The sequence below is a fragment of the Camelus bactrianus genome, chromosome 2 (genome assembly GCF_048773025.1).
Source record: "Camelus bactrianus isolate YW-2024 breed Bactrian camel chromosome 2, ASM4877302v1, whole genome shotgun sequence".
NCBI lineage: Eukaryota > Metazoa > Chordata > Mammalia > Artiodactyla > Camelidae > Camelus > Camelus bactrianus.
This window is the reverse complement of record NC_133540.1, coordinates 100839332-100862874: the sequence shown is the minus strand read 5'-3', so window position 1 is coordinate 100862874 and position 23543 is coordinate 100839332. Positions and strand designations below refer to the sequence as shown.

Sequence of the window (23543 nt, the reverse complement as noted above, 5' to 3'; positions counted from 1 at the left end):
TAGTACCCACAAAAAAACTTTCTTGGTTATGTAATAGTTCAAGTGTTCAGTTAGGAGCCTTCTAAGGCTTGTGGCTCCATTATCCCTTATGCCTTTGGAGTCCTCTATTGGGTCCTCTGCATTTGGCTAGTAGATGGGGAGAAAGAGAGAGAAGACCATCTCTCAGGACAGACACACATCACTTCCAATCCCATGGATTGGAACTCGGTTTCATGACCACACCAACTGCCAGGGAAGCTGGGGGAAGCAGTCTAGCTGTGTGCCAGGAGGAGAGGGAATGTGTTTTGGTGAGCACACAGCAGTCTCTGCCCTGGGACTGTACCAGAGCCAGGTGGCACTTGTGTAAAGCGAGGTGCCTGCCCACCCACAGTGGGTCCCAGAATTAGGGAATTGCACTGACATCTACTGTTCTGGCTTTGCAGACGAACTCATGTGATCAAAATCTAAATCACTGCCTCGAACTCATTGAACAAGTTGCCAAAGTGCAGGGACAACTCTTTGGGATCCTCACCACAACAGCCCAAGAAGGTGAGAATGGCTGGTGTGTCCCCTTCCCCTCTCCTCCCCTCCCCTTCCTTTCCTTTGTCCCTTCTCTGTGCTCTCTGACTGGACTGGTGTGGTTGGATTTCTCTCACTGACCTGATTTATGGATTCTTCTAGGAGGACATTATGATGGTGTGGAAACAATCAAATCACGCCTTTTGCCTTGGCTGGAGGCCTCCTTTACTGCTGCTTCCCTGGGAAAACCTGTCGACAGCAAGGTCCCCTCTCTACAGGTAGGGATGCTAAAGGCATCCTAGGTTGTCAGCATCTAATCAGGCTCTGGGAAATCAAACATATGTAATACATGGTTTTTAACTTAGTAAGGGGCTCAACTCTAGTCAGGGAATTGGGACCCAGGTATAAAATATGAGTCTCTATACATACAGTAGTAGATGGCATAATGGATTGAGTTTTCTCTTAAGACTGATCGGTATTAACATCTCAGCCTTCCTTGCTTATTGGTGGTATGACTTTAGGCAACTCAGTGAGCCTCTGCTTCCTCAGCTGTGAAAAGGGCCTGGTGGTAGTCTGCATCTGGGACATTGCTGGGCCCACTCTAGAGGTTAAAAAGTAACTTTGAAATGACAAGTTAGTCATCCAGATGGGGTACCACGGAGAGGTCAGAAGAGAAAGAGATTGTTAGATGGAGGAAAGCTCTGTATTCTGAAAGAGTTTAAAAAAATAAAACTAATAGGAAACTTCTAAGATAAGAAGAAAACTCAATTCTGGTAGACTGATAAAGAGGGTCATAATTTGTGGTTGATATTGATGATTTCCAGGGGACAGTGGCAGTGTTTTAACAGTTGAGGACCAGGCTGGAAAGAGAAAACGTACTTTGGTTAAGGCACTGGCATCATTATGGTTATGGCATGGCATCAGTGTTTGGATGGATTTACATAAATCCCTCCAAAAATTGAAGCATTTAGAGCAAGCTGTTCTAAGCAAGAGAGCCTTATGAAGGCAGTGGCTGAAGGATTCCTGGTTAGAGATCACTGCGAAGAATGCTAATCCACCCTCTATGGTCCGGGGGTAGTTTGTCTAACCTGTTAGGTCTCAGTTTCCTCATCTGCTAAGTGGGGACAATGCTTCTGCTGAACTAACAGGGTCATTGTGACAGTTAAATATGATAAACATGGGAAACAATTTACATGAGGTAAGTGTTCCATAGACGTAAGTCGTTATTAAACCAACTTTTTGACATAAGAATTTTCATATACTTCTTAGATTTTTACCCCCTGTAGGTGTTATTCTGAGTATAAAGATGTAAGATATTTCAATGTCTTTTAAAAAAAATCTGAGGTATAATTTACTTTCAGTGAAAACCATAGATTGATGAATTTTTACAAATGGATATATCCATGTAACACACCTCTACGAAGATGAGAAGTGTTTGCATCTCTTTGGAGCATCCTCTTGTGCCACTTCCCAGTCCCCTCCCTCCACCCGCAGGTCAACCACTCCTGATTTTTATCACTCTCGGTTAATTTTGCCTGCACCAAACTTCATGTAAATGGAACTATACATTATGTGCTCTTTGGGGCTTGACTTCTTTTGCCCAGCATGATGTTTTTGCAATCTGTCCACATGGTTTCATGTGTTGAGACTACCTTTTGATTTGTGTGTCTTTCCAGGACACGTTTGATAAGGAGAGACACAAAGAGTCTGGTTTTCGGGATCGGGACTTACAACAATTAGACTCTGACTTGAACTCAACACGTAGTCAACTCAACCAGGTTCAAGACGAGTAAGAGGAATGCAAGTTATCTTCTTCCCAAAAGAATTGCTTGTTCTTAACTTAATTGTTAAGTTTGAAAGGAGAATAGTGGCTCATGGAAAATGTAGACGTTTGTAAATAAGTAATATGATGTGTGTGTGTGTGTGTATGTGTGTGTGTTGGGAGTCAGTGTCTTTGAATTTGGGAACAGGATTTCTATATTATATGATGATCCCTAAGACCCTGGTTCCCTTGGCTCCATTTCTGCGGCCATTTCTTCTCCATACCCACTATCAGCCCATATTTATAAAAGAGAAAGATCGTTGCATCGATAAGCTATCTTGAGGGAGGAAAAAGGAAAAGATGCAGAAGGGGGAGTGTTAAAGAGGGTGAAAGATCAGGTAAAGAGGAAAACTAAGAGAAATACAGCAAAAGTAAGACGAAGCAGGCTGCATCTCTCCATCGATTGTCTCTGATGGGGGTAGATACGCCTGATCAAGAACAAATCAAAATTTTGGAATAACTGTTAGATATAAAAAAAATATATTTCAAAACAGTTAAGCAATACCAGGCATGGATGTCAGATGTATGCTACATGCAAAGACAGGGCAGCAAGCTCCAGGAATCACTGCAAAGAAAATTGCAAACTTTGGGTTTGGACTTGAGGCAGATAGACAAATGTGATACAACTGCTTTCAACATATGTCACAAAAGTCCGTCAGCAAGATGTTTCTCCTGCCACGGCTCTGCCCCAACGCTGACGTGGAGAGGACAGCCAGGGCTTCTTTTTTAACTAGTCACGGCTTGTGATGGAAGAGGGTGTGGCATTTGGCCTTGTTCTCTGAAGAGATTTCCTTCTAAGGAAAACATCTTAATGGATTGATTTATTATAAAAGTAGTGCACATTTCCTTCTCAAAATGCATATAACAAATAAAAGCATAAAGATGAAAATCATCCATTATCTCATGCCTGTTAACATTTTGGCGTATTTTACTCCAGACATTTTTCCTTGTGTGTGGGAGCATGTGTACACGCACACACACACAGAGTTACTTCTACACACCCTCATTCATTTTTCCAATTGGAGCCATGGTCAATGGGTGGTTTAATAGCAGCAGCAGTCAAGATTTATAAATGTGATGTGCAAAAAGCATAATTCCTCTGAAGTTCTATGACTTATTTCAATGAATGTCACCTGATTTGGAGAGGGCTAAGGAGGATCTTTAAATCTGCCACTTCTTTTTGGGTCTAGCAGAGTTCCTTTTGTGTATATATTCCATTAATTCCAAGCTCAAACTTCTGTTAGAGGCTGTGTTTGCCCTCCCAAGGGGCTTCATTGCCCTTCTCCTTCCATAGACTGGCATCTATTGGTGGAGAATGCTTGCACGCTCTCCGGGTGCTGGAGGAGAGGGACTCTTGGTCTGGTGCTGCCCTCTGGGTTCTTGCTGCCTCCGTTCCACCTGAGCACTAACGTCTTGTGCTGATGGGTGCTGAGTTGTAGCTTGTCTGGTTGAGTTTCCTGGGGACATTCAGTGACCCCTGCTGCTGTCTCCATTTGCCTCTGCTTGTCAGGCAAAGCTTCGAGACCTTGCTGGTTCTTGACTTCAATCAGCACCCACAGGAGCCAGGAATTCCTACCTTCCTCTCCTGTCACTGTGGCTCTGTAGTTACCCACCAGGGGCATCATGGACCCAAAACTATGACTGCATGCTTTTTTTTTTTTTAAACCACCCATCATTTGAAAGTTGCACACAGGAAGTTACTTGTTGCTTTTCCTTGAATTTCCTACTTTGGTTTTGGGTTGCTTTTAACCCATGTGTGGTTCATTTTCTATTTTTTAAGGCATCAGAAGTGATGGAGGCTATTCCCCATGTTCTATAGTGGCCAGATCTCTCCTCCTTCTCCTACTCAGCCTACCTGTCTCTAAAGCCAGGGTGCTACCTACTGTAGAATGAGTTGCCCACCCAAGGAGGTTCCCATGTCTAACCTCGTGGAGACCAGTTTGGCTGTGACTCAGTTCCAAAGATGCAGATTTCGGTAGAGTGCTGAATGGGGACAGGTCTGTGTAGGTGGGACAAACCCTAGACAAGGGTAGACCACTGGATTTTGTGTCTGGACCTGGTTAGAAATCTCACTTGTCTTCATTTCCTATATCTGATCTATAAGAACATCCAATGGAATCTACCTCCTAAACGTCTCCCACACACATTCCTTACTTTCTATTCTCCCACCATTGCCCTTGGTCAAGCCTCTGTTACCTCTTGTCTTAACCAATTTTCCAGCTGGCTTCCCTGTTTCAGTTTTTGCTCTAGTACAATCCACTTTCTACATTGCAAATATAGATATCTTTGTGCCGTGTCAAGTCATCCCCTGGCTTAAAAGCTGTTAGGAGCTTCCTTCTATACTTAGACAAAATTTCTAAATTCTTTCCCAGGATTCTCCCAGCCCTGCGTTACCTGGTCCTACCGCGCCCTCCACCCTCATCCCCGGCCCAGCTACCCTCACCCAGTTGACCGTCTACTTCCTCACCTTGAGGCCCTTGCGCATGCGCTTTCAGAAAAACGGAAGCCTTCCGCCGGCTCTTGGCATGGCTGCCTTTTTCTGGTCCTTCAGGTCTCCGTTTAGCGTGACTTCCTCAGAGTCTGTGACCACTATACGTTGAACGATCTTTCCTCTTCCCTTCCTTTAATTTCTTTCACTATAATTTAAGAACTGCATTTACAACAATTTGGAACCTTGAAAAATTTGCCTATTTATGACCCACTAGACCGGAAGCTCTGAAGGATTACCGTTCTGGGATGCTGTCCTGACACTGTTGTTATCTCCAGCCCCCAGCATCATGCCTGGCACCTAGTGAATTCTCAATAATTTGTTCAATGGATGAATAAATCCATAATAAAAAATAAATAAAATATGTTAGCCTGCTAAAAACAATGCTTGTCACATGAATATACCCCCTTTCTCTCTGTCACCCAAGGGGGCCAAATTAGCATAGATGTTTGCTTGTATGTATATGTGCTCACACACGTATGCCATGCTTTGAGAGAAAAAAAAAGATTACTATTCATTCTCTTCTTATTTTCCTGATCTATTTTCTTCTTTTAATTTTCCACAATTTTCTTGATAAAAATGCTCATTTTCCAATATACACTTTAAAAAACTATAACATATTCACATTGCAATTAAATCACAGCAATTTCCCTTCAACCTCCAGTAGCCCTATCATGAAGTTATTGCTACTTTGGTTTTCTTTTAGACTTGAGACATTTCATTCATTCATGCATTCATTTTTCAGGTTAAAAAAAACTATATGATAAGCATTGTTTTAGGTGCTGGGGATAAAGAGATGAATAAAGTAAAGTCTTTGCCTTCAAGTAGTTCACAGTGTGTGTGTAATGAGATTGTAAATATGAACACGTGTTGGAGGAGCTCAGAAGGGGAGGCAAGCTTTGTGTGGCCTTTGGAGAGGCACTCATTGGATGAGTGGGCATTTGTTAGAGGAGGAGAAGAGGATGAGATGGAATTTGGGAAACTCACACTATCTCTTGTATTGTCTGATTGGCTGGGATCTGTGGGGATTTGATAGAGATCCTGCTAGTCCATTATTTCTCAATCTGCCTCACTCTGTAGGGGAGACCAGTGTTCAACCTGCCCTTTTTCCATCCCAGTGTAAGGAGGACGACTGGTGTGAGTTTGGATAGCAGCCATTATCTTTTAGCCTCAGAACTACTGTGCCTGGGTGTTCCCTCAAGGATGTAGGGTCAGAGAAGTCAAGAAACCTTTACCAACCCATGATCTGTCACCATACTAGGATAACTTCCTTGAGAACTATTGGTCTTCATTCATTATCATCCATCACCTCATTTTTTTTTTCTAATTTAGAGAAACCTAAAGAAATAGTATGGTTTATTATGATTTGCCTATAATGAAGAGAGTCCTTGAAACTAACAGTGACCAAACTAGGTTGAAAACTGAGGAAAATTGTGCTCAATTAGTTGTGGAAGTTAGAGGCAGAAAGATGCGAAATACTTGGTAGTCAAGTGTAGGAGTGGATGACTTTATAGGCAGGAAAATAATTTTTTTATATTCAGTAAGTCTGGGAAAATTAAGTCAAATGCAGTTCTACAGTGCATAGTAATAAGAATAGATTATTAGTTTATTACAGAAAAATGGAAATTTTATATAGAGAGACAACCTGGGGATTTTATGTGATTACAGCAGATGAAGTAGAAGGGTGAGAAAGAAGAAACTGAACAAGTTTCTTTGTCCTTTACTTTCTAATATCAATAATTATTACATAGCCTTTTAGGGATAGTAGCTCTGTTTTCTTTGTGTTTGACATCAAGAAAAGATGCAAGATGCTAGCATGTTTTTGCATACCAGTGCTCCATAATATTTGTAATATCATCTGATTGTATGCAGATGTCTTATAATTTGATCTTGTTTATGTTGAATTTATATCATATGGCAAAAGCTCCCGAGAGAACCTATGCTTTGATTTAGAAGGTCTGCCAATTTTGGAAAATCTGTCTTTAGTTACTGATTTCTCTTACAGTCTGGCTGAAACTGAAAAGACTCTTGAAGAAACCAAGAACAGATCGGCCATATCCCTTTTGGCTGCAGAGGAGGAAATAAATCAGCTAAGAAAGCAGTAAGAAAAAAAAATGACAGGATTATTGCAGCCTGCTGATTAATCTTTGAATTTAGCTTTTTTGGGTGCTCCATTACAATATGAAAGAAGCTGTTCACAATCAAAGAAGAAAGACAGCAATATTTTTATTAGTGTTTTATATATTTTTCTTACTACAAAAACAATACCTATCTACTACAGAAAATCTTCAAAGCCCAACATAGTAGAAAGAAACCTAAAACCCCTCATAATTTCAGAGTCAGTTACTGTCACCATTTGATATTTCTTCTAATTTGTACACTAAAAATTAATGTCTTAACGTTAAAGTTAAGACAACAAAATATGAGTATAAATTTTAGACTCTTTTTTTCATTTAACACTATTTAAACAAGAATAAAGCAGAGCTTGATTTTTAAATAGGTACATCATATTTCCGCATTTGGGTATTTCTCTAACACTGAATAGTTACTTTGATGCCAATTTTCAACATTGGAAATAACATTGTGATAATTTTTGTGGCAAATCTTAGTTTAAATTTCAGATTATTCTTTAAAGATAAATTTCTGGAAGGGAAAAAAATACTGATCCTTTAAGGTTATACTTTTCTTAATCTTAACTTTTATCTTTCCCTTAAAAAAGAGCAAATGGGAGTTGTAATAAAATACATACATATATATTTAATAGAAAATACCTTTCTATTGCCTTTATACATGTTCTAAGTATTCTGATTTTTTCCAGAACACCCATAAATTTTAGCTTGGAGTGATGTTCTGCTTTCCACTTCTAACTCCCCTCTCATCATCATTTTACCCTCTTATCTCCTGTTTGATATAGCACTTCAAATTCTTTAATCATATTACTCAGCAATTCCCTATAGCACCAATTCTGTTCTTCACTATTTCTAGCGCAGCTTTTAATTCTGCTATTGCATTTTTAGCTTTTCTACATCCTTCTTAATCTTACCCCTTCCCTTGTCTTCTTACACCATTGTCATTTTCATCACAGCATGTTCTCTTATGGCTTTTGCTCCCTTTTACCATGGCTATGTCTCTTTGTATTAATGAGGATGCCAATTTTGTTTATAAAGCTTTGCTTGTTTCCGTAGTACCTTATTTTTGTAAGTCCACATGTCTGCCTATTATTGTGGATGTAATTCAGTTTCCATTGTAGGTCCCCCGCCCCAATATCCCACTGGTTCAGCGAATCTGAGTGTGTGAGAATAGGTTATATCTTTGACCAGCTTCTGGACTAGGTTTTGGAGGTCACATGCTTTCAGAATCTTGCACAGTGAAGCAGTCCAATACAGAATAGGATGACTCTGCTTTGACTCTGCCCGCTCTGCTTTGGCTAGAGGATTTGCACTCCTGCCTTTTCTTCAGGAGGCTTTTCCCATGTAACTGCAGACATGAAGTGGCATCCTGACCCTGACAATTCTGCTCTTTCTCAATTTGTGTTGGTTTCTATGCATTTCCATCGAGCTGCAGTGCAGGAATGGCAGGCTAAGTAGAGTAGACTCGTTAAGTATGCCAATTGAGGTTTGTTACTGTTCCTCCCTCCCTCCCTCCCTCTCTTTTCTTTCAAACATTTTTTTTGTTGTTGTTGTTCAGGCTTAAATCTCTTCAAGCCCAGGAGGACTCCCGCCACAGACACTCAGAGCATAGGAGCTCAGGGAAGCGGGGCTCCGAGCGTAAGAGAGTGGAGCTGCGGGACTCGGAGCCGATGGGCGCCGACAGACGGAATGTAGACCAGCGCAACGCAGAAACGATAAACAATTATGAGAAACAGCTCCGAACGCTGAAGGACGAGATAGCTGTTCTGTCTGCTGAAAAATCTATACTCCAAGGAAGGTCTGACAAATTCTCACAGATCTCTTCATTTAAGCCCCTTTTGCTGAGTTAGTGATAAAAACTTGGCTTGGGAAAAAAAGTAAAATGACTTCCTGAACCCAAACCCCAACATTAGGGAAGCTTTGAATTGTAAAGGGATTGTTTTCTTTAACTGCACCTTTCCAGAGAGAAAACACTGCCTAGATTGACAATACTTGGGCACTAGTTAATTTCAGGTTGATATTGAAGTTTAAGGAATGAAACTGAGACATGCAAAGGAAAGTTCTTTGGCTTGATACTAGATTTGAGCACTTTATGATGCAAAAGGTGGTACCCATGTTGAAAGACTGTTCCATCATATGAGGGTCCTGTTCTCTGAGGCCTAGGAGTCCTCTCTCCGGGGATGATCAACTGTCATTTTACTGTAGGATATTTCCCTTTTTAAAAATCTCACTTTGTTTGATAGTGTAGGTAAGTGTTCTTGTGAAATTCCCTTCTATTGATGGACAGAATGTTAAGACAGGTCATTCATTCAGTGTTAAGTGAGGACAAAGCAGGATGTTTCTCTTTGGAGTCTCTGCATTTTCCTGGTTCTTTCTAACACCTTCCCTCTTCCCCTACCCTCCCAGCCCCACAGTGTGCCCCGATTCAGGCTATCAAAACCACTCCTACTCCTCCTGGCCTCCAATCCCCTAAATGTCACCTAAGTCTTTCATTTTTGGAAATAACCCCATCAGTGTTGTGCTGGTGCCAGCTTGTACTGGCTTCTGAGAACTGATTCTGGGCATTTCTACCTAACTCTGAGTTCAGTGATACCACATTGGTAGTTTGAAATTGGCTATGTTGGGAGTATTTGTTGCACCATGGAAATTGGCAAACGCTGTATATGAGGGTTTTTTTTTTTTCCCCTCCCACCTTCAGAGAGTCTGATTTGCACTACCTTTTGCCCCATAGTTTCTTCTATGAAACTCCCCGTTTTGACAGCCCCTTCCTTCTGGGCTAGCTAGTCTGACAATTCCCTTTGTACGTGGTAGGAGTATACGTTTCACTGACACAGTGCTTTGTGATTCACTAAGTACTTCCACATATATTAGCTCACTTGACCTTTCACTACTATCCTGAAATCGGGCAAACATTATGTAGGTGAAAATGGGGTATCTGGAGAGGAGAAATGATTGCAAATGGTCCCACTGCTCTGGAAGGAGAGCACAGATTTTCTTTCTCATTGTTCAAGCAGCATTTATCTCATTTTATACCATAAAGCTCAGTGATGTGTTAGTAGCCCAAAGTTAGGGTAAGAAATACTGAAAATCTGACTTCTGTACCTCTGGCTCTTGCTAGCTGTGTTACTCTAGGGTGGCCCCCTTAACTCTTCTGAGCCTCAAGTTTCTCATCTGTAAAATGGCCAACAATCAATGCTCACCTTAGAGGGTTGCTTGAAGGATACGTTGATGTGCTGAGTGAATGAAAGTGTGTTATAAATTCTAATGCACCAGGCGAATGCAGAGTATTGTTTCTTGTTTGCGATCCTATCTGAGACCTTGTGAAGACCAAGGAGGCGTACTCTCCTTGCTCCCATGGCTTCTGGCTTATGAGGGGCGAAGTATCGAAAAGTCCAAGAACGGGAGAGAGAAGGGAATCAGAGATCTTCCTGCCTGATTCTTGCTCACCCACAGGTCCGCCAGGAGCCGGTCTCCTAGCCCTGCCCCTCGCAGCCGCAGCCAGAGCCGCGGCCGCAGCCAGATCCACAGCCGCAGCCGCAGCCACAGCCGCAGCCGCAGCCGCAGCCGGTCCGCCAGCCCCTCCACCGCAGTCGCGAAGGTCAGGAGCCCGTCCCCGAATCGCGCCAAGCTGTCCAACGTGGCGCGCAAGGCTGCCCTGCTGTCCCGCTTCAGCGATGCCTATTCCCAGGCCCGCCTGGATGCGCAGTGCCTGCTGCGGCGCTGCATCGACAAAGCCGAGACGGTGCAGCGGATCATCTACATCGCCACCGTGGTACGTGCGCCGCACCTCGGCGGTCCCCGGCGCGGCGGGGAGGCGGCATTTTGGGAAACTGAACGGGACAGTTTAACAAAACTGGTAGAGCCTGAGGTCGCTGAAGGAGGGTGGGTTTTCCATCTGTCCCCTCCCTCCCTCCCTTTCTCCTTTCCTTTCGTTACAGACATTTGGGATGAATCATTTTTCACACTCAGTAACTATTCACATATCTTAATAATTCTATTGACCAGGTATTTGTTGAAGTATCCATAAATGTAGGACTATCTCAAATGGCTGTATACTAAGTTGATTTGCACTGAGTCTTCTAATATGGGCATATGTGCACACGGTAGATGTATTGTTGCTAAGGGCTATCATTTGATTGGTTACTTTCCATTCTTAGAAAAATCAAAAGGCTATGATTATGTTAACTCTTCTGTTTACTTAATTAAGAGTAGTCACTAAAACTGTTAACATATCAGCTGCTTGAGTATGGCAGATTAAAAAGTGCCTGTATGTAATCTTCAGTTCCTAAAGCAAATGCATTTGTTCTATGGGTACCATATTGAGATACTGGGAGTATGTAATGAGAACTGTTAAATGTTAAAAAAACAAGACAAAACATTGGTGTGAGAGCAGAATTATCAGAATCTACTGGACTTTATAATCTTATATTTATTTATTTATATCAGGAGTCAGCAAACTACGATCCCTGGGCCATGTCTGGCCCGGCCTGTGACACTGAGAGAAATACCACCTAAGAGCTAAAATATAAGAATGACTTTGCACTTTAAAGGGTGATTTTTAAAAAACCCTGAATCTTCTAATACGGACATATGTGCACACAGTAGACATATTTTTAAAAAGTGACAGAGACAGTTACATGGCCTCCAAAGGGTAAAATATTTACTATCTGGCTTTTTACAGAAAAAAGTTTGCCAACCTTTGGTTTATATAATTAAGAATCACTTTTACCGAGTTGGTTACAGTTCTGTAATTATAGAGGCCATATCTTTCATGCATAACTGAGTTTTCCCCATGCTTACTATTAATAAAGGCACTTAATAAATATTTGCTGAATTGATAAACGCTGGGAACATGTTGGACACTTGATATGCATCTATGTATGACAAGAACATTAGATTGATGGTTTTCTCTTATTTCTTGACCTGTAAATATCATAGTATTGCTGTGGGGTCAAGGCATCAATCAAACTGCCTCAAGTAGTTACATAACCACGTGATTTATTTCCTTAAATGCATGCACCGTCCTGCTTCTTGCAATCAGAATTACCAGAGCAATGGTCAACTGTCTTGAAATTAGTGAACGTGAGTAGTCATTTATGTATTTATGTACTTTCCAAAATTTAGATTTTTCTCCCAGATTAGAAATAGTTTTGACCCCTGGGTTTAGTTATCAGAAGACCAATATGATGTTAAGTTTTTGATGGGCATTTTTTCTTCATTCCTTGCTGTGGACTTCTCTACCTGCCCTCTTCCCACCAAGTAAATTTGCTGTATTTTTATGTGCAGGAGGCATTTCACGTAGCTAAAATGGCATTCAGACATTTCAAGATCCGGGTGAGGAAATCGTTGACACCGTCTTATGCGGGGTTGAATGACTTTGAGGATGCCGTCTCGGATTATATCATTTGTCATCTTGATCTGTATGATTCCCAAAGCAGTGTTAATGTAAGTGTTAGGTCTTTTATTGGAACTGGTTTGTTACTACTGCTACTGTCTGCACCGGGTACGAATAACTCAGAACTCCATCCAGTACTTAGTATTGCTCCTCCATAATGGAAGAGCAGAAAAGAGAAGCAGCCAATGTTCTTTGTAGAAACAGTCATTCTTGGCTGTTTCTTTCTTAGGCATTTTATGGGGAAAAATATTTTGAGCTTCAGAGTTCTATTCTTTAGACAGGCCCTTAAGATTGGAAGATAGAATGCCATAGTGCTTAAGAGCAATGATTTCGGGAAAGATGAGTGTGGATTTGCATCCAAGCTCTGCCACTTACTAGCTGTGTGACCTTGACCATTTACTTAACCTCTCTGTGCTTTAGTTTTCTAATATTTAAATGGGAGCAACAATGGTCATGACCCCAGAAAGTTCTTGAGAGGATTAAATGAAAGGAGAAGCAGATAATTTGTTCAGCACAAGAGTTGGCATGAAGTAAACTCGAAATAAAAGCAAGCTATTATAATCATTATTATTATAGATTACAAACAAGTCAGAGTTTTGTGTTGGTAATCATATAACTTGCCCAAAATAGAAAAATAAGGAAATAATAAATAAAAGTCACTAAGACTTTTTTCTTAATTTTTTTTTTTTTTGGAGTCTCTCTTGGCTTTTAGTATATCATTTATACTCAGTCATCTTTCCTCCTTCCGTTGATGAGTCTCCCTCCTTTTAACACACACACTCCTTTTCTAGTTTAACTTATTTTCACTCACAAACTCTTTTCTCACCTCCCATCAGTCATATAATGCCCTTAGGAATGTCAGTGTGCCTTGTCGCAGGCTGGTAACAAGGTGATGCCATCTTTTTGTTTTTCAGGATGTGATCCGAGCCATGAATGTCAATCCCAAGATTTCCTTCCCTCCTGAAGTTGACTTTTGCCTTCTCAGTAACTTCATCCAGGAGATATGTTGCATTGCCTTTGCAATGCAAACTTTAGAGCCACCCCTAGATATTGCCTTTGGGGCTGATGGAGAAATTTTTAATGATTGCAAGTAAGAGACATAGGAGCAGAAGCTAAGGGATTCTTTATAAATACTCCTGTCTTTATTCCCTGGGAGCAATTTAGGGAAAAGAACTCTGGGTGGGGAAATCAACGGACATTACCTGATATCCAGTCCCTGCCATATACTTCTCTGTTACAGAGCAGGGTCCTTTCATGGGGTCATTTTCCTTCTTAGTCAAATGCGATTCAGAGGTGATGTTATGATTTCCATTAAACATATTAGTCTTAGTGGGAACTAATGAGGACCTGGAGTCTGTTTGGAATACTTCAAAAGAAGGTGCTATATAGATACAAATGTGTATTTTATTATTTAAAAAATTTTTAGAGGTATAATTGACATATAACATTATATTAGCTTTAGGTGTACAGCATAATGATTCTATATTTGTATATATTGCAAAATGATCACCACAAAAGTCTAGTTAACAAAATATTTTTTTCTTGCTGAGAAATTTTAAGATCTATCCTCTTAGCAATTTTCAAATATGCAATGCAATTAATTATAGTCACCATGCTGTGCCTTTCATCCCCATGACTTACATATTTTCTAACTGGAAGTTTGTACCTTTTGACCTCCTTAACCCGTTTTACCCACCCCGACCTCTGGCAACCGCCAATCTGTTCTCTGAATCTATGAGCTTGGTTTTGTTTGTTTGTTTGTTTGTTTTAAATTCCACATATGAATGCGATAATATGGTATTTGTCTTTCTACATCTGATTTATTTCATAATGCCATCAAAGTCTATCCATGTTGTCCCAAATGGCAAGATTTCATTCTTTTTATGGCTAAAGAGTATTCCTTTATATATATATAGGGCTTCTGGCAGGCCTCCTGTTTACATGCCTTTTATCAGAGGGAACATGCCGCCCCTGGGGCACTGTGGCTTGTCCTCCTGGATGGCTGTGAGGTCAAATTGGTATTCCTAATAATGATTACATTTATTTGTTTCTACTTGAGAATTTTACAGATCAAGTCTAATCCTCTTTTTTTTTTTTTTTTTTTTAAAGCAGCCTTTCACACATTTGTAAACAATTACTCAAATCCTCCTCCTTCTGGCTCCATATTAAGGGGGGTTTGAGACTTCTTAACAAATTGATTGGTTTCCTTGGCCTGTGCTCTGTGTTTGTCTGGATACTCCTTTAAAAAAAAAAAAGTGTCTACGCTGAACGTTAATCCCCTAGTTTGAACTAACCAGCCCAGAGGGACCAACACCCTTTCTATTTTTATTCTCTATTAATTCAGCTAATTTGTAGTAGCTTTTCTTTTTTTCTAGCCAGGTAAAACTGTTGACTGATTTTGAGCTCACCTAAAAGTTGTTCTTTCTACCTGTGCTGTGATTAAACCAATGATCGCCTCTATCTGTGCAGTTAAATGCTTTTTAGACTCAGTTGCAGGACCTCATGTGTGTCCACCTTGCAGTATATCTTATTAGATTTAGCTCGTTATAGTTCCAGCCTCTTGAGCTATGTTTTGATACTGTATTCTGGTTTTTTTTTTCCTACCCATTTCCTACCTTTGAGCATTTTTTCTATATTTTGTGGAAGTCACTGATGAACATGCTGAGTTACCCCAGGAATGAGAGAGAGCCTTCTGCACCTTCATCCTCATCCACTGCCCACTTTGGATATGATCATTGAACCATTTCTAATCCACCCACTTAAATTAATCACCCACCCCATTCCTCTTATTTTTTCCACAAAGATAGCACAAGAAATCTTGAAGGTCTCCAATGAGACTTCAGATGGTCTCTGTCTCTAGCATTTCCCTGAATTACAACTCTTGTAGTCCTGAGAAGAGAGGGGACAAGGTTAGTCTCACATGACTTGTTAGCAAGTCCATGTCGGGTCCTCGTTATCACTGGTTCCTATTCCAGGAGCCCATAACCATCTCCCTAACAACAGAGTCAGGATGCGAATTGATCTAGATCTGAGCATAATATAAGATGAACATTTACATGGATGTCCCCTCTTCTGCCAGGTAGGTCACACAACTGCTTAACTTCTCTTTCTTGTTCTTCTGTGTGTTTAACACAGGTACCGCCGCAGCTACGACTCTGATTTCACGGCTCCCTTGGTCTTCTACCACGTGTGGCCTGCTCTCATGGAGAATGACTGTGTCATTATGAAGGGAGAAGCTGTCACCAGGAGAGGGGCTTTTGTACGGTGGCCTTGCATAGTGACAATTCATCCCAAGTGTTTGATTCACAAGTTCGAGAACATTTATAAACCCTGAGATTCCATAAAAGAAGCTCATAGAGAGCTGTTTGATAAGATTTCATACAAAGGAGAGGAAAGGGACTGGCTGTGAAGGAATAGATTCTTTTCTTCCATTCTCCATGAGTCTTCCTAATTTCCTGGCAGTCATTTCTTTTTTGCTTCATTTATAAGATAGAGCTAGTCATATTTGCCTCCTTCATCTTGGAAATATTATGCTATTATAAGGGCAAAGCCCTTTGAGCTCACCTTATTGGAGGCCCTCTATAAGTCTAAGCATTTAAAAGTAAGCAATTAACTTTCAGGAAAGAGCCAAATTTTTACTGATGGTTCTCCATTTTGGGATATGATGAATGTGCCCTGTTTTTCTCTCCTTAGTATGAAGTGTAGGGAGGGGAGGGATGGAGAAAAAGAGGGCAGAGGAGGTAGGGAGAGAGGAGTCAGTCAGTTTTTGAAGGTTACTTCCTCTATATATTGGCTGTAGAATGTTTTGAATATGCTAAATAATTGGACAGCCTTCAGAATGGAGCCTTAGGTATGCAAATGTGTGTGTGTGTGTGTGTGTGTGTGTGTGTGTGTCTGTGTGTGTTGAGCTGGGGATTGGGTGTTGGAACTAGTGGCTGTGGGTGCTGGATATTCTGTATGGTTCCCATTATGGTGTTTTACCCCACCCTTCCTAGAAAGAGTTTAGTGAATCCTGGAGAGACCCTCCTGGATCAGAGCAAAGCCACCATCCGGGTGGTCTCAGTTCCTGTTCTCTGAACTGGAGAATAGGGGAAGTGCTTCATGGGAGATTTTCACACGTAGAGTGAAGAAGCAGAGTCATTAGTGTATTTTAAAAGAACTTAAGAAAAGGGTTTATGTAGCTTAAACATCCCACTGTAGCAAATAGTATCTCAATAAATTATTCTGTGCTGTGAAATTTGAGCCCATAGAAACTGGGTTGTGTTGATCTGACAATCACTCTGCAATGAATGGGCTCATAAAATGTTCTTCTCGCCTCTACAACAATCACCATCTATTAAGAGATTTTTATTGTAGACTGTCTGCAGTGCACTTTGAAAGGGGGGGGCGTCGAGAGGACATAGCCACTATTCGTCTGTTTTACATCAAGTAGCATTTGCCTTTTAACTTTCTTCTTCTCTCCCCTCAAGTATATCACCAACATTTACCCAAACTTAAACCCCTAAAACAGAATGAAAATACCCTAAAGGCAAGACCTGGGAAGAAGAAAGGGTTGGAGGAAGGGAACTGATAAGCAGACCTTGATTAGTAAAATCTCATTCGAGGAAATAGAGTTTTCTCTTTGTTCATTAGTTAGAGAGTAGATGGGCGACAGTCATGGTTCACTCCCTCACTCATTCATTCATTTCATTCAATGATACGTATTTATTCAATAGTTATTTATGACCCAAGCACTGTGATTAGGTGCTGGGGATTCAGCAGTGAACAAAACAGACACAAATTCCTCCCCACGTGGGGCTTACAGTCTCCAACACTTGCAAACTTAAATGCAATTTCTAATCGCTTACTCATCGAAATAGAGTTCCACTAGCAGAAAGAATATGAATAGCCCAAAGTTCACTGGAATGGGTTTTATTTGAGAAACACCATAGAGTTATTGCCAAATATTGGGCAGGTAAATGAGTGTGCCACATGCTGATGTCCAGTAACAGCCAGGTGTAATTACACCTGAGTACCTCTCGTTCGTTCTATGGGATTTGAGTATTGTTTTAAACCACCTGAGCTTTCACGAACTATTTTTCTTTTTCTCTTTTCTTTAGTGGAATTCAGTGCGATCTGTAAGTCGATGTCGAAGCAGGAGTTTAAGTCCCATCTGCCCCCGTAGCCGTATTGGTTTAAGCACGGTACGTATCTGTCCAATCACTTGTGCACAAAACCATCCTATGGTTGACATTTTTTTTCATCAACAGTCACCTGTAAAAGAGGCGATTATAAGTCTGTGAGTAGAAAGAGAACCTGCTGCAATAGCCCCGGACTGATTTTTATACTATCTCAGGCTAAGGCATTTCTCATTCTAGAAAGAACGAAGTAGAGGTAGTTTTTTGCTTAATTAGTTGAAAGAATAGGAGACTTCAATCATTTCACATCTATTTGTATCTTTAAATGAAAATGAGCTAGATACTAGTTAGTCTCCTGAACAGAGAATGGGACATCTTAGTCTGCTGATCTCTGCACACATCAGTTCCTGGTTCCTGCAGAACTCATTGCGTGAGTTTGGAGAAATTGCTCAAACTGTCTGGATTTCAATACTGTATAAAGGGCATTGCAAGTATTAATCTTCCTCCAAACTTCAAAGTAAGAAGAATAAGATCAGCCTCTTTGCCTGTTCGTTCTTAGCATTACTAATACATCTGTCAAAGAAAAAAAGTGGCAAAAACATCTCTGAAAACTAGAAAGATAACATCCCCCCAAACTAATGTTATTGTGAGGCACCACTGTTCATCCACTCAGCGGGTAGTTAGTCAATGGCTTTGGAATGTAGGTCTGGACCAAGACAAGTGGATACTGGATAGACTAACAGTGTGCTCTTTGTTCAAATAAAACTTCTTTAAATATTTGTTCAGCCTTGTTTTAGGGAGAGTGGTGGAGAAGGAGAATTAGATCTGGCAAGTCTCCACTTCTCTGAAATTATCCTTAGGAATGCAACTCTAACCCAAAACTTTCACCCCCTACCTCAGCAAAACAAAAACAAAAACAAAAACAAAAACAAAAACAAAAACAAAATCACACCCCTCCTCTTACTGGAAGTTAACAAGACCCCACTTTCTTACTGAGTTTAGTGAACATTTACCGTTACTCTGCCCACTTCATTATGTTTGATGATGTCCTTATCAAACTTTCATTCTGTATCTGATGGATGCTAGATTGGGGGAGGGGTGACACAAATGACTAAAACCTGGTCTCTTCCTTGAATGGATTTCAGTATAGGAAGATCAGTACGATTTCAGCAAAGTAACTGAACGTGGTATATGATACAGTCCATAAAAGAGGCACAAAGGGCTAGAGTTGTCAGCGGAGGTAGAGATTCCTTCTGGATTTGGTTCATGGGGGAGTTGGAATCTGATATGGCAGAATTGTGATGGCCTGGGAAATTGGGGAGGACTCTCCAGTTGAAAGAAATGGCCTGAGAATGGAAAGTCATGTGTCTGACACAGTTCTTTCACTATTGGAGATTTTAATGTAACTTCATTATCCTTATTTTCGAATAAGTATTCACAGTAGGTACAAGCAAAAGGATAGTACATTTCATGGACTGATAAACAGGACATCTTAGGAGTCTTATACTGGAGATTCACAGTTCTTATTCCAAGAGGGAGTGTTACATGAGAAGAATGCACAATATTAGACACCTGCGGTGCTCACGGTCACAGCAAATTTCCGCTCCAGACTCTCCCTGGAAGGCTTACCTTGGGGAGCATCCTTCTGTAATAAGCTCCTAGACATGTTTGAACCACCTCCTCTGCCTTCTCCACTTTGTGCCCAGGGAGAACAAATTTTAAACTTTTGATAAGAATAAAATAGATTCTCAAGGGTGAAACTGCTGCTAAAATTCTGTCCCTTTCCACTATCATCTCCTTATGACAAGACTGGTGCAAATATTTTTGGTTAGTCTAGTTTTTTGACTTGTTTGGAGTCTCACATCCAGGGCAGCTTCCATCTTTGTTAGCGTCTATTTATCTAAAGTGTTTGAAAGCTCAGAGCAAGAATGATGCTTGTAACCAGTTATTTCTGAGCTGTAACAGGTTTGTAGGTACAGGGGGTGGCTTTTGCTCAATGAGAGCAAAGGTGAGGTTTGAAAAATGGTTGTTTTCTGGCTGCCCAGTGACCCTTCTTAATAAGGCAGCATTTTGGACTGAGATAATTCATATAAAGGATGTGCCAGAAAGTATTTGATCACTTTAGCTTTAATTATTAATTATTGTAATAATAATTAATATTTTCTGGAAAGCATAGAATTCAGAATGGCCAGTGTACATCCAATCTCAAAGTGTTTAGCAACACTGAAACAACAACAACAACAAACAACAAAAAACTCAGCCACTGAGCCCAGTTTTTAGTTCATAATATAAATTAAATTGGGTACTCATTTACTTCAGAAAGTGTAAAAGGAATCACAGTGCTCAGCCTCGGGGGAAAAAAGTCATAGTTCTACATTGCTTCAGAGCAACATTCGAACTGGTTTTAGGAAAACCATCAGTAGGATTCATTCTTTGAGCCCCACCTACTGTGTGATTCACACTACACTTTCATATTTTCTAGATATCTCGAAGCCGGAGTCCTTCTCCAATAAGATGTGGATTACCAAGTAAGTGGGATGGTTTAGATGGGACAAGTTTTCTGCTTTCTAATGCTCTTCTTAGGACTCAGCAGCCTGCAGCAAAATGAATGTTTTGCTCCCTGGGGAACATCTCACACCTTTCATTTCTGGGTCTTCTCTTGGATAAGACCACAGCAGATCCCACAGGTGACAAAGGAGGAGCCTCTCACTGAGAGGTTTTATTGACGTGAACTTAGATTACCCAGCCACCTTTCATGTAGGTCTCCCCAAAAGAAATTCTAAGAAATCAGCCGTAATCATGGACTGTTCATTTTTCTTCCCAGGGTTTTAAAACCACCAGCCATGCTCCTCCGCCACAGAACACCTGCTGCTGCCAACTGCCCCAGTGCCCTACTGCCTGCTGTCTGCCTCAGACCTCACTTAAGATAATGTGGAAGGGCAATGCTGTGTATCACTTCGCACAGACAGTTAAATGTTTTGGCTTAGCGCATCTGTAATTTCAGATATACTGCATTTTATTTTATAGATACAGATTCCATTAATTTGATAAAAATGATTGCATAGGTGTTTAGGATCATATTCATTCGAAGCAAAGCCCATCCCACGGGCTCAGGAGTCAGCCTGAACTACGAGGCTCTTTGATGGCAGCCGCACGAACTAAAGTGGAAAGTCTTTACCGTGCTGAGTCCAAAAGACCCGAGGAGTCATTTCAGCTTACAAACTGATCGTAAATATGATTGCTGGTACTAGCTTTAACCTGAAAACAATCTTGGATGTTTAAACTTTCTTTTAGGGTTCGGAAGACAGCCCCAGTCTCAGGTTGGGGAACTCACTGCGACTTCAGGCTAAATGTAGGTGATGATGCTTTGAGACTATTGGCTGGCTTCTGTTTTCCTACTTTGAAGTGCCCAGTTAGGTTGGTTTAGTTGAGCACTGTTTGTTGAGGCTACTTCCTTGAGAGAATTCTCTTGCTTCTTAAATGCGGAGCAGTGATTTGGATAGAAGCCGGCTTTGACATAATGTTAATTACCTTGTGCTTGCCTCCTGGGAATGTTTCAGACAGTTTTAATGTACGTGTTAAATATAAAAGCTACCTAGGCCACATCCTTTACCTGTTCCACCTAGCTGTTTACAAACTCAGACCTCCTCCTAAGAACTCTGTCTGACTGAAAACAAAAATACTTAAACTCGAGGTTAGAAGCTAGGGTCACCATTCATGGATTTTAAATTGAGTGTCTAACCTTGATTTCTTCACTGTGAAGTACTGTTGAAAACGTTCAAGTTCAAGATTATAATGGAATGTTGCTTTCTCAGGATAAATAATGCTCTTTCTACTTTTTTTCCCCCACTTTAATACTGGCTTTAAACACCAGCTTCACAAGTGACAGCTTTTGCAGTGTGCCTTTTACAGCTCAGTTTGTGTAAGCTCAGTGTGAGAACCAGCACCTGGGACTTTTTAGGAGAAAATAAACAGAAAAACAAACAAACAACCCCCCCCCCAAAAAAAAACCCCTTCTCTGAAGCATCTTGTCTCTCGTGCTGGGACATAGACACCAGGGAGAGACCTCCCCAGTCTCTGCCCCAGGTCTAATGGTCACCAACTCATTCTAAATTGTTCTCCCTCTGCGTCTGTGTAGTCTTCACTTTGAGGCAGGGCAGCAGCATGCTGGAAGGAGAACTCAGTGCCCAGGCAGCTCCAGTGCCAACTTGGGCATCAGCTTGCTGTGTGGCCTTAGCAAACTGCTTCACCTCTCTGAGTCTCACTCAGTTTCACTGCAGAGTGAGGAGGGTGGCTGAGATCAGTAGTTCTCTCAACCCTCCCAGACTCAGTGCCCCCCTTTATAACTAACATTTTATTTTGGCTATTCTGAAATGAAATTCAAAGTTAATATGATCTACTGGCATATATTCCTGTAAACAAAGAGTATAGTACTCAAACTGTAATATCAAGCAGAAAAAAGGGAAGGCAGTTTTTAATAAAATAGAATGTATTTTCAACAAAAAAGCTTGGTTATAACTATTCTAGAAGATAAAATTAAGTCATCAGATGCTTGGATATAGAATTACCAGCTACAGATGCAGATCAGTGTGCATTGTACTGGCAACATCACAAACATTGTTGTCATGGGATATGATTTCTGAAATGGTGAACAACCCTTGGTAAAGTTTTGAACAAAAACTTACATTTGTGCCTTGATTTACATAGTAAGTGCATTCCTGGAAATTTTCCTGTATATTAAAACCATATGGCAGGTGTGGGTACAGCTCAGTGGTAAAGTACATGCTTTGCATGCATGAAGTCCTGGGTTCAAACCCCAGGACCTGCAATGTAAACAAACAAACAAAAATCCCAAACAATTATTTTGTGTTATATGTTAAAATGTCTTTTCTAAAATCTCACTAAATAATGAGAATGCCTATATATCAGACTTTTTCTGGGGGAAGTCAAATGTGGGAATGCACCCTGACTGGGAAAAAGGTCACACTGTACTTGGTTTATTTGCTCCGTCCCCTTGCCATTTCTCAAGTCTCTGACTTGAACTGTAACCACACAGGGCATGGCAGTCTAGAAAAATCTGCAAAACCAAAGGAGGCTGACCTATACTCATTTCACTGGGCATGCATCTTAACCTTGGTGACTTTGAAAAATGATAAACTCTTTCTTTGTAATCTGGTAAATGTTAGTTTTTGTCCTATCGGTTTAACATCTAATAATAAAATCAAGAAAAAGTGTGCTTCTGTTACCTGTATGTTCTTTGCAAGGAAATGCTTTCCTTGCAGATTCCCTTCACCCACCTCCGTTCTGGGAAGCCTGAATCAGGGCCACAAATTCCTTCAATAAATATCAATGCCACCTTTGCTCTGGGGTTTGAGCCCGTGATGCTGGGATTCCGTGCTGAAGCTTAATTATCAGCTTCAGCTTATTTTATTCACAATTCATAGTCATTACATTCAAGACATTCTCTCTGAGGAGTTCAATACTGTTTGTACATTATTTCCCATGCTCCCCACAAGGAATCCAGGTGTCTTCAGTGCAATAAGTAAGGAACCTGTTCATCCAGTACATCGTGTAGTCTTCTTCCGAGGCTTTTTATTTCAAAATAACATTCTATCCAGTTGTCTTTTGTTCCTCTATGGCCTATAGAGTTCGTTCTTCTGCTTATTGGTTTGTTTATTCACTCACTTGTTCATTCATTCATTTGTACACTCATGAGTTCAATGAGTACCCGCTATGTGCTGGATACAGTACGTACTGCTAGGGACACAGTGATGGACAAGGTCCTGGTTCTTCTGGAGCTTAATGTCCTGTCCAGTTTCATTCCTTCGTGTTTTTCCTGTCAAAGAGAGTGTATAGGAAGGAAGAAAGAAAAAAAAGTCAATACTGCAAATTTAAAAGAGAGAATGCCACACCTCAATTGAATTAATTTTGAGGGTCAATACCTATACATAAGAAAGTTGTGCGTGACAGTGGGAGAAGTGTGGTGAACTCCACAAGCGAATGTTACTCAGTGATGTCATCCCCAGGTGCACTGCTCAGTCTTTTAACGAGTATCTACTGAAACTGGGATCCTAGGATCATTATTGACAATAAA

General features: G+C 40.8%; 1 protein-coding gene across 8 annotated transcripts in view; it reads left to right on the top strand.

The window, feature by feature from the left end:
- Window positions 1–22685, top strand: part of SPATA18 (spermatogenesis associated 18) — a 43891-nt gene extending 21206 nt beyond the window's left edge. For 7 of the 8 annotated variants that reach the window (XM_074348135.1, XM_074348125.1, XM_074348128.1 and 4 more), the window contains 12 exons: window positions 423–528; window positions 661–776; window positions 2175–2287; window positions 6814–6909; window positions 8496–8735; window positions 10391–10709; window positions 12224–12382; window positions 13247–13422; window positions 15468–15591; window positions 17432–17515; window positions 19932–19977; window positions 20274–22685. In XM_074348135.1, the coding sequence (XP_074204236.1) occupies window positions 423–528; window positions 661–776; window positions 2175–2287; window positions 6814–6909; window positions 8496–8735; window positions 10391–10709; window positions 12224–12382; window positions 13247–13422; window positions 15468–15591; window positions 17432–17515; window positions 19932–19977; window positions 20274–20281 (1587 nt within the window). In that variant the 3' untranslated portion in view covers window positions 20282–22685. Of the gene's footprint in view, window positions 1–422; window positions 529–660; window positions 777–2174; window positions 2288–6813; window positions 6910–8495; window positions 8736–10390; window positions 10710–12223; window positions 12383–13246; window positions 13423–15467; window positions 15642–17431; window positions 17516–19931; window positions 19978–20273 lie in introns of all 8 variants that reach the window. The other variant, XR_012500980.1, reaches the window with a different exon arrangement.
- The last annotated feature ends 858 nt before the right edge of the window (window positions 22686–23543 follow it).